The sequence below is a fragment of the Protobothrops mucrosquamatus genome, unplaced genomic scaffold (assembly GCF_001527695.2).
Source record: "Protobothrops mucrosquamatus isolate PMUCROS unplaced genomic scaffold, P.Mucros_1.0 scaffold1025, whole genome shotgun sequence".
Lineage (NCBI taxonomy): Eukaryota > Metazoa > Chordata > Lepidosauria > Squamata > Viperidae > Protobothrops > Protobothrops mucrosquamatus.
Window position 1 is genome coordinate 365,726 of NW_015387260.1, and position 11,042 is coordinate 376,767.

The 11,042-nt window shown below is 42.0% G+C and overlaps 1 protein-coding gene across 1 annotated transcript in view; it reads left to right on the forward strand.

Annotated features, from left to right (window-relative positions):
- The window catches only part of LRP1 (LDL receptor related protein 1), a 313,597-nt gene that overhangs the window by 30,069 nt on the left and 272,486 nt on the right, over positions 1-11,042 (forward strand). The window contains exon 2 of the mRNA XM_015819951.1: positions 9,104-9,229. Within this exon, the coding sequence (XP_015675437.1) occupies positions 9,104-9,229 (126 nt within the window). The remainder of the gene's footprint in view (positions 1-9,103; positions 9,230-11,042) is intronic.

The following is an 11,042-nucleotide window of genomic DNA, read 5'->3' on the forward strand; positions in this document are numbered from 1 at the left end:
TCTCTCTCTCTCTCTCTCTCTCTCTCTCTCTCTCTCTCTCTCTCTCTCTCTCTCTCTCTCTCTCTCTCTCTCTCTCTCTCTCTCGCTCGGATTATAGGGCTTTAAGGAACATGTTTTCTTTCCTTAAAGGTAGAACACATACTTTCTTAAGCTCTTTGAAGGACCGATCAAACAAAATTCCCTTGCCCATTGTGCATAAAATTCTGGTTCTTGAAGGTCGGTATAAGATGAGCCCTCAATAGTTGGAAGAAAAGGAAGTTGGGAGTCCCAACTGCCTTGGCTGGGTGTGCCCTGTGTGGTCCTTGGCTTCCTGAAATCACATTCTTCTGGAGCGGTGGACTAAATTCAATTCAAAGGATGGGTATCGGTAACCCTTCCCTTGTCTGATTCTGGATCCAGCTGATTAGATGAACCTGGTTGGTTCATTAGGGCTATCAGAACAAACTGAAGTCAGATGGCTTCAGCGACTCAGGAAAGTTGTGCTTGCAAGGTCTACATACTGGAAGGAATTGGGGCTTGGTTTTTACAAGACCCACTAAGCTTTTTGGCCTGTAAGTGAGGAGAAAAGGTCAGGGTTGACTATCTCTCCCAACATTTCTTCTCAATAACTTCAGCTATGGATGTAGATTGAAAAGGGAGTAGAGGAGAGTGTCCTCCAGTAAAGCCTTCTCCTGCTGTAGGAATTTTCTCTCCTTATCAAAATATTACTAGTTTAGGTAATCCCATTTTGGAAACAAGAGACAAACAAAAAGGTTATCAAGATTATTTCCCTGTGTGTGTGTGTGGGTTGGTTAACAAAGAAGTCCCAAGGAAAAGCAGGTGACCCATTGACAAGCAGGCGACCCATTATGCTGATTACTCTGAACAAAAAGGTCCCCGTTGAGCTCCTGGCTCTGAAAACATTGCCTTATGCAGGTCTCTTCTTTTTACCTTTTGCATTTGTTTTGTTTTTTTAAACAGGATCCAGCAATCAACAAAGCATATGGGAAGAATAAAGGAGGCACATCTGCACAATTTAGGCTTGGAAAGGGTCACAGGATCCTTTTAAATATCACTTTTATTCTTTGTTGCTATTAAAATTGCTGTACGAAGGCGTCATGGAGGCACCCAGCTTTTCTTTAAACTGATATTCTTTTCCCATTAAGTATCCTGGCCAGACTCTTTCTAGTGCTTAGGGTCACCAGTTTAGCTGTAAAAAGGGCACAGTCACTGCAGTTGCCATTTTTAATCTCTTGTCTTGGCCACAAGATGAACTTTGCATAAACCTTGAACCAAATCGAAGGTACAATTAAGAGGAAGAAAGCAAAACATGTATCAATTATGCTTATACAATAAGGCCTTCATTAAGGCTTGAGGACACTGGAAGATGCCATAAGTTGCCATTGGGAAAAAAATTGCTTTTAACCATATTTTCCTTTTTATGGCCTGCTAGAAAAGTTTTCTCAAAGACTCCTTTAGAAATCATCAGTCTAGTCTGCTTTCTTAATTCCATGCAGAAATTGTTCCCTGAGAAGTGGCTTAGAAATGAGATTGGCCATGTAAATAATGAGGTTGGATAATGGATTCAAACAGCAGCTTATTGTGTCTTGCTGAGCATTTGAACAAAACTACCTTTCTGCCTTTGCTCACTTGATGACAAGTGGGCTCGTGCCAAGAACATTGTACTGTTCTACCTGATAGCAATTTCCTTTTGATTAGTAGCATCTAATGAAGCTGCTCTGGAGTAAAAAGAAAGGTTCCTACCTGGCTCATTTTCATTTTATTTTTTTGCTTCTGTTGTGAAGTTTCATAGAGTTGCAGATAAGATTTCAGTTTTTCAGTTGAAAAAGCTCTTTTTTGATGACGAGCCATTCTGCAAAAGACATACAGAAGAGATTCAGACATTGTGCTAGGACTAGGTAATGTTTTGCCTAGCCATAGCTTGCTGAATAAGCCATAGCTTCTCCTTACCCTATAGTAGGCTTTGAACATGATATACAAATACAGGTACTTTGTACAATTCTAAGTCAAAACATTTTATGTGTGCATAATGTTGTTATGGTCCAAAAGCATTGCTGTTGTTTCTCTTATTAGAACTACAAAACAAATAAGATGCAGGCAGACCTGATTAATGGCATACAAAAGCAACGTCAGATTGGATTTGTACTAACCACAATTCCTAATTAGCAGTGCTGGGTGGAACTCTATATGTTATAGGCCCGATATCTCTGTAGGACATCCAGTGTGTCCAGAAGGGAGTCAGAAAGGTTAAGATGATTGTCACAACTGATGCCCTACACCTTTTTATGTTTTCTTTGTGTGAGAAAGCCAACTTGGTCTAGTATGCAGTTAAGGCAACAGGGAAGAAATGGGACATTGTGAGTTCTAGTTCCACCTTAGGCACCCAAGCCAGCCGGGTGACCTTGGGCCAGTCACTCTCAGTCCTAGGAAGAAGGTAATGGCAAACCACTTAAAAAAAAACCCTTGCTGAGTAAACAGGAAGGACTAATTCAAGAAGAGCCTCTAGAAAGAGTACAGAGAAGAGCAACAAAGATGATCAGGGGACTGGAGGCTAAAGCATATAAGGAACGGCTGCTGGAATTGGGTATGTCTAGTTTAATGAAGAGAAGGACGAGAGGGGACATGATAGCAGTGTTCCAATATCTCGGGCTGCCAGAAAGAAGAGGGAGTCAAGCTATTTTCCAAGGCGCCTGAAGGCAGGACAAGAAGCAACGGATGGAAACTAATCAAGGAGAGAAGCAACCTAGAACTAAGGAGAAACTTCCTGACAATTAGAACAATTAACCAGTGGAACAACCTGCCTCCAGAAGCGGTAAATGCTCCAACACTGGAAGTTTTTAAGAAGAGACTGGACAGCCATTTGTCCAAAATGGTATAGAGTTTCCTGCCTGAGCAGGGGGTTGGACTAGATGACCTCCAAGGTCCCTTCCAACTTAATAATAATAATAATAATAATAATAATAATAATAATAATAATAATAATAATAATAATAATAATAATAATAATAATGTCACCAGATATCAACACTGACTCAAAGGCACATAGAAAGTGCATATATACAGGGGTGGGACTTCTATTATGTAGCTGTGACCACTATAGAATGCTGATGGCACCAGATTTAGGAAGGTTGGTCTATAGTAGGGCCAACATTCCCAAATTCGTGCCTTCTAACATCCCTCATCGTTGGCCCTGTTGCCTGGGGCTATCGAAAAATAAACTTGAATTACTATTAAAGAACCATAAGTTTCCCTCTTGATATAGCTGATGTGATTTTTTTTTTGTAGGTTCTGCAGAGTGTGTAGTCTATATAGTTCCCTTTGATTATCCGTATAAGGAGATTAGTAAAGGCATTTAGGCATTTGTGCCAACGGGGAGGTCATCACTTCTTAAAACAAGAGGGTTTGTTAGCGTTGGTTTGCTGAACTCTGAAATCTCTGGGACGTTTCTAATTAGCCTTGGAGATTTTCAGTTACATTGCTTGAAATAACAGGAGTATTAACAGACTGACAGACATACTTTCAGGATTCTTGTTGCTTTTCTGCTTGTCTGTCAGGGTTTGATGGTCAAGTGCTCTGGTAATAGCTGTAGAGTGCATGGCAACAGATGAAGCATGTCAGGCTCTGAGTGGTGGAAAACAGCAGCCTCTGAAGTGAGATTACATTTTCCAGGACAAAGAGCCACACAGGCCTCATCCCCTTAAGAGCTCTCAGACAGGGATATGGACTTTCAGTGGTATGGTAGCTTTTTCAGAAAGGTAAAAAGTCACTTTGGAGAGTTGAAGGTGGAGAGGGAGGAAAAGGAGATCATAAGAACTTTATAGCATGATAAATGTGCTTATAAATTCAGTATAAAATAAGAGGAACCTACTTTTCCATTCTCTGGTAGAAATAGTAGATATGGGTCTGCTCAAACATGACCTGTCTATAAAATTATGCACATGTAGCTCTGAGGGGAAAATGGGTTCTTGAAAATAAAGGTTTACTTTTTTAGCCTGTATCAGTTTGAAACCATCTCTCCCTCCCTCCCTCCCTCCCTCCCTCCCTCTCTCTCTCTCTCTCTCTCTCTCTCTCTCTCTCTCTCCCTCCCTCTCTCTCTCTCCCTCTCTCTCTCTCCCTCCCTCTCTCTCCCCCTCTCTTCCTCTCCCTCCCTCTCTCTCCCCCTCTCGTCCCATTTTTAATTTTCTGGTCCTTGTAGATTGAAACTCTTATTTTGGAAACAGTCCCCTTTGGTTCCCAATATCATGCACACTCAATTTCTTCTTGTTTCACTTTATTTCTTGAATTGTTTGGAAAAGGAAGTATTTGTTTTAGATTGCTTCCTGAAATGGTGGCTACTGCGTAGATTCCAGCTGCAGGATGTGAAAAGCTTCCTTCAGAAGGAAAGGCTCTACATTTTAGCAGCAGAGACGCTAATGAAACAATGATTGTCCTCTGCGATGGTTTTTGGTTTCTTCTGACCTGCTTAAGAACCTTTTTTTTTTCCTGCTTGAGGATCTCAAGCTGACTTCCTTAAACAGTGCAGAACCATTGAGCTTGGGAGTTCAGCTCTGCAGTGGTCCCAAAACATGTGGAAGGTTCCATTATGCAAGTTCACGTGAATTAGTATGGAACATTTTTAATTGCTTTTGTGGACCTAAATCTGTTCATTTCCTTTGGATAAAAAGAGACTTTAAAAAAAAAGCCTTCGCTAGTATTGTGCCAGTGAGATGAATCCCATCTCCCTGCAGCTTAATTTTGGAAGATCAGAAAATCCTTTTTATGACTTCCTCTGTCACGTCTAGATTAGCTTATGAAATTGATTAATCGGTTTGGAGCAATGCCATGTGTTTTCTATATGTTGGAGGAGTTATACAACTGCAGATCTATAGGATTCCTTAAGATAGGGACGCATAAAGTTGTTTTAGCCGTGATGGCGCAATGATTAGAATGCAGTACTGCAGGTTAATTCTGCTGCCCGCCGACTGCCAGCAGTTCGGTAGTTCGAGTCTCACCGGCTCAAGCTTGACTCAGCCTTCCATCCTCCCGAGGTCGGTAAAATGAGGACCCAAATAGTTGGGGGCCATATGCTGACTCTATAAACCGTTTAGAGAGGGCTGTAAAGCACTGTGAAGCGGTACTGTATATAAGGCTATTGCTATTTACCTTGGCCTGGTTCCCACAAACTATGCAATGTGGTTTATTTGGTTAGGGCTTAGCCATCATTTAGTATGGGTTTTGGTTGTGGTTGATTGGTTGTGAGAAATCAATCAATTCTAGCATGATCCACAGATTGTAGTTATAAAGACATGGTTTAAGCATTAGAAAATACAAAGACCGTGAAACCCAACGTCTGAATTGGATCATTGTCTATTTTGATTGGCAGTAGTTCTCCATTATTTCACACAGGGATCGATAGTGGATTTTAAGATTTGGACCTTCTGCATGTAAAGAATGTGCTATTCCTCTGAACTAGCATTCTGCTTTTAATTATAGTTTATACTAAGTAAAACATTTACCAGCTCTTCTGCTCCATTCAACAACTACTTGAGTCACTTGTGACACAGTAATTATCCATTTATATCTCTATGTTCCCTCTCAATCAAACTTCTGAGTCACGTTTTACTAGAGAAAGCAGCAACTATGCCTGTAATCTTTGGACTCCATTTCTTCCTTTTTTTAAAAAAAAAAGTTCTACTTTAGTTTTGCTCAACCAGGCAGTAAGGTAGTACAAGTTAAAGTTTTGGATTTGGGCATCGAACCTCCAGGTTCAAGTCCCCACTTGAATATAGAATTTGTTCGGTAATGTTGACTCAGTTACTGTCTCTTAGTTTAGCTTAAATGAGAACATAACAAAAAGAGACACTTTCCCCTTCTCCAGGAAAGGCATGATATAAAAGCAATAAATAAACTCCCAGAGTTTCTAATCAGTATATTTGATGGTACTTTAATCTCTTCATTTATCCCCTCCAAAAATAATTTTTGAATACTGATAATATGATAATCAACATGATAACCTCTGCTTGTTTCCCAATTATTTTTTTGCCATTAGCTACCCTGGCTGAGACAGAGGAGGTCCAAAAACATCTGGAAGGCATTAGCTAGTGTTAGACTGTCTGTTTTAAACAGTTTCTTTAAAATGGAAGCTGATTCCTTTATGATCACACTGATTCCTGCCTAGAGCTTTCAGCTCACTGCATGCAGACATACTGCTTGAAATTCATAATACAAAATCAATGCTAACTTTAAAAAAGCCATAAATAAACTCAAAGCACTAAACTCAAGTTCGTCTCATTTTGTTTTAGGGAAGCAGGTAATTGGTCTCCTAGCAGAATAGCTCTGGTGTGAATGCCAAGATGAATAGGGTAATGTCTGACTTTTGTGTTCCAGACCAGACATAACCAGATCTCTATTTAATCGTTGCTTTACCAGTTCTGAATGGATGGGATGCTGCATGGTGCCAAATGACACACTCTGTCTCCCTTGCTCTGTTTTTTAATAGAAGCTAAATGGGTTTCTGGAACAAAATTTGAAGTTTCTTCCCTCCCCTCCCTTCATGCATCATTTTTGTTTATGGAAAAGCTTTTTTTTTAATTTGCTCATGTTTTCGTTCGGCTGGCTGGGGTGTTGTTGTTTTTTGTTTTGTTTCTTTGGTTTGCATTGGGATGTGTTAAAACTTCTTGTAAGTTTATTTTACTGGTCAGTTTTGTTAAAAAGTAAATATTGCCTAAGTGAAAGATTAAAGGGTAATGCTTTATAACTAAAGGAAGGGCAAAACTTTTTGAACTAAGAATGAGATAGCAGCATGTTCTGCCGTAATTGTGAGGATACAGGCATCAGAAGTAACCAATCATAATGGGCCCATAGTATTTGGTAAAGATGTATAAAGCTTGGGGGAAAGTAAAAAAGATCAGGAGAAAAAAGTAGTAATGAACATGAAAAAAAAAAGAAATCTGATTCAAACAGCAAAAGAGATAACAAGGATGAGCCTCATTTTTTTCCCTGCATGCTCTCCCATAATACAGGCAGTCTTTGACTTGCAACCAGTCATTTAATGATCATTTACAGCTAACAATGGCTCAGAAAGGGTGTTATGTGGCCCATAAAGCATTTCCACTCATTGTAAAATGTCATACCACCACCACCACTCCATGGTCAAGTGATCGCATTTCAGGTGCCTGCAGGCCTGTGGTTGCAAAGTGCTCTGTGATCATGTGATCACCATTTGCAATCTTCTCTACCGACTTCCCCAGAAAGGCAATGGGGAAGCCACCAGTGAAGATTGCAAGCAGAGGGGACCACAGGGAGCTTCCCTACCCAGCCATCTGCAGGAAATCCTCAGATGGTTCCAGGGCCAACCAGTGAGCATGAAGCTGCCACAGTCCTGGATACCTTAGACCTGCTCCCCACTCAGCCTCTCAGCTAGTTCCAGGGTTTACTGGCACTCAGCTTTCTGTTTTTCCGCAGCTTGACACAGCCATTGTGAACACGGCCTTTCTCCAGAGGTCTCTGGGTGCCATTCTGAAGCAGGTGCTATTTTTGTGATCCTTAAAGCCTCCCTTAAAGGGAGCCTCCTAAAGCAGTGGTTCTCAACCTTTTTAATGCCGCGACCCCAACCAGTCGTAAGTCGAGGACTAAACCGGTCATAAGTCAAGGACTAAACCGGTCGTAAGTCGAGGACTAAACCGGTCGTAAGTCGAGGACTACCCAACCGGTCGTAAGTCGAGGACTTTCCCTGCTTGGGAGCGCCGCACATGCGTGGTTCCGCCCCCTGCGCCGGCTGAGGCGTAGTTGGCAAGCGGCAGAGACGGAGCAGGCCGACCACTAGCTGGCCCAGCCCAAGGGAGGTAAGGCACCCGCCGGAAAAGGGGAAAAAAATGGCGGACAAAAAAAATGGCGGACAGCCTTGCTTGGCGACCCCCATGAAATGGTTGATCGACCCCAAATGGGGTCCCGACCCACAGGTTGAGAACCACTGTCCTAAAGCCTTCTGTACAGGGGAGTAGGTCTGCTGTTTATTTGATAGCTATGCACGGGAAAGAATATTGATATGGATGGTTAAGTTACGAAAGAATGAGGAGTACATATCTTCTAAAATGAAAGGATTAGGAGCAGGAGCAAAGGTTCCCTTTGCCTGTAGTTACTTATGTGCAAATATGTGGCAGATATTTGTAGGACTTGTTTATACCTCAACATCTTATTCATAGTCTATTCAACCCAGTTTTGCATAAACTAGGCGGTAGCACAATGCATTAGGCAATAATGTGATTGGCCTGTTTGTTATTCAGATTATTTTGCCATCACAGCCAATATAGAGTCACTTTTGGTGAGGTGAGTGGCTATATAAGCTTGATAAATAAATAAAACAAATTTATGGAGTCGCATAATATGCAGAATTAACAAATCCTTTACTTATGACCATTCCTTTAATGGTTAGAAAGAGTGACTGACTTATGGCCCGTATTCGCACTTAAAACCATCTCCCCCCCCCCTCCCTCTCACACACACACACACACTGCATCTTGTGGTCATGTGATTGCAATTGGTGATTTCCTGCAAAACATACCCATTGGGGGAGCTGGATTTGCCTAACAACTGTAGTGATATGCTTAATGACTGCTGTAAACATTGTCATACAACTGGGTCCAACTCAATGTATAACCACAATGACTTAACAACAGAGATTCTGGTCCCAGTTGTGGTCCTGAGTCCAGGACCACCTATACATGCATGTCTATTTGGTTTTGAGAGTTTTAATTATTGTTCATGGAAAAGAATTCCTTGAAGCAAACGAAGTACTACTTCTTTTATTTTATTCTCACAGGTGTAATCAAAACTGAAAGGTTCTCTATGTATAGCATGTAAGTCTGAAAAGTTGGGAAACAAATTACTTACCCTTCTTAAGAATGCAATATATCCTATGATGCCCTTCTGTTTTATTTTCTTCGCTCTTTTCTCGCAATAATGTTATATTTATTCCATATCCCTGACAAACTCCAGCTTTGTTGAAATAAATTTTACCAAACATTTTTTTAATGAGAAAATAAAGGGGGAGGGGAAGTATTTAAAAGGGATTTGGGGGAAAAGCACCAAAAGGAGAAAAAAAATGACCCTATTATTTCTTCAGTAGAAGACGCAATCAAAGTGAAACCTCCCAATTCCCCGCGTGCGGAGTGGGTGCTGCAACCTAGACCTACACCGCCCAAAGGGAGAGACCCGAACGCTTGGAACCGGCTGAAGGACCAGTCTTTTGGTAGGGAAAAAAAAACCCAACATTTTTCACAGATGGACAGTTGTCGTCAAAAGAGTGGGATGGCTGCCAGTTGTATTCTCTTTTTGTCTCTCATCTCTCACTTCTTTCGGGGGTAGATGACCCAAGGCTGCCTTTCTGTGTTGCTCTTTTGGTGAGGGTGAGGAGGGCTTTTACTTTGCTGCATGCGGGGTGGGGGGGCAGGGGGGTGGGGGGAGAGGCGGATATTTGAGAATGCCATTGTTTGTTACTCCTCCCAATTGCTTGGTGGCTTTACAGGGGATGGCCCCGATTCTTCTATCTTTCCCCCTTTTTTGTGTGTGAGCTGATTATTTTAGGATTGTACTCAGCGTCAGCCTTCTACTAAATGTGTGGTTTAAAATAACAGCACTGATTTAGGATAGGGGCCATATTGAACTGCAAAGACAATTAAAAGTTTAAAAAACAACCAAACACCCCCCCCCAAAAAAAAAAACCCCCAAAAAACCACAGGCTTAACTCCCAGGTATCTGGTTGTTTCCCTGACTCACAGAAACAATCCCATGGAATAAGCCTTAAAAGGTGCTACAATATGTGGGGTTGGTGGCAAAATGTGGGTAATCACTGGAGCGTCACAAAGAAAGCACTCTGATGCCCTGTTTTAAAATGTGTTAGATTTAAGACCACCACACTCTAGAACAGGGGTAGGCAACCTGGGCTCTTTTATGACTTGTGGACTTCAACGCCCAGAATTCCTGAGCCAGCATGGCTCATCTTGGAAACCTCTCCCTTTCCCTTCAGCATGGCTGGGTCAGGAATTCTGGGAGTTGAAGTCCACGAGTCATAAAAGAGCCCAGGTTGCCTACCCCTGCTCTAGAACATCTCTGAGTGGGCTTGTATTCTAAAAGAATACTAATAAAAAAGCAGTAATAGAAGAAACTAGGAATGCCCGAACAAAACAAATTATATAAAGGACACCCTTGGATCAGTTCAAGAGCAATCCTATTGCAGAGCCTGGGAGAAGAGCTGGGGATTAAAGACTTCTGGGAAACAAACACTACCAGGGCGAAAACCACATGGATTTTGGGAAGCGGAGAGATGCTAAGTCAGAGGTCAGTGCTACTGTGTAGTGGTCAGCTGGAGTTCTGCACCCCAGATTGGATCGGCCTAGCCTGAGACCGATGCCCTGCTTGAATATGCAACTTCATTGGCCGAGAGCTTCCCCCTCCTGCACTTGAGATGGAGCATTTAGTTGTTGTTTTTCCTCCACTCTGGATGCAAGGCATCTCTGTGTGAGAGCTTTATTAATCAGAAATGCCTACCATTTTCTCGCTTTGATGCTGCCAAAAGCTGGCAGGATTGGAGCACAGTGGCCGAGCTTTTAAAAAGGCTGAGTCTGGGTTTATTTAGTTTGTAAATGAAAGAGTTGTTCTGAGTCCTAGAGCTTTTTTTCCCAGTCTCTCTGCACTGGTTTTTGAATAGCAGAGCCGAAAATTGAGCAGAGCCAACATTTACAAACATTCTCGGGTATTTTGCATCCCTTAAAAAGAAAAGGATTTTATTTTTGGCTTCGGCCGCATTGATTTTTTAATAAATGGTTCCCCTGGTTTCATTTACAATCTTTTTCTAATTTCAGTTGTGGTTGTTGGTCTATAATATTATTACCGTATTTTTCGCTCTATAAGACGCACTTTTTCACCCCCAAAAGATGGGGGAAAATGTCTGTGCGTCTTATGGAGCGAATGCTGCCTCCCTTCCGCGCTGCCGCCGCCGCCGTGGCCTCCCGAACGCCCCGCTGCGGCCCGCCGCACCCCCCCGCGGCCTCCCAAACGCCCCG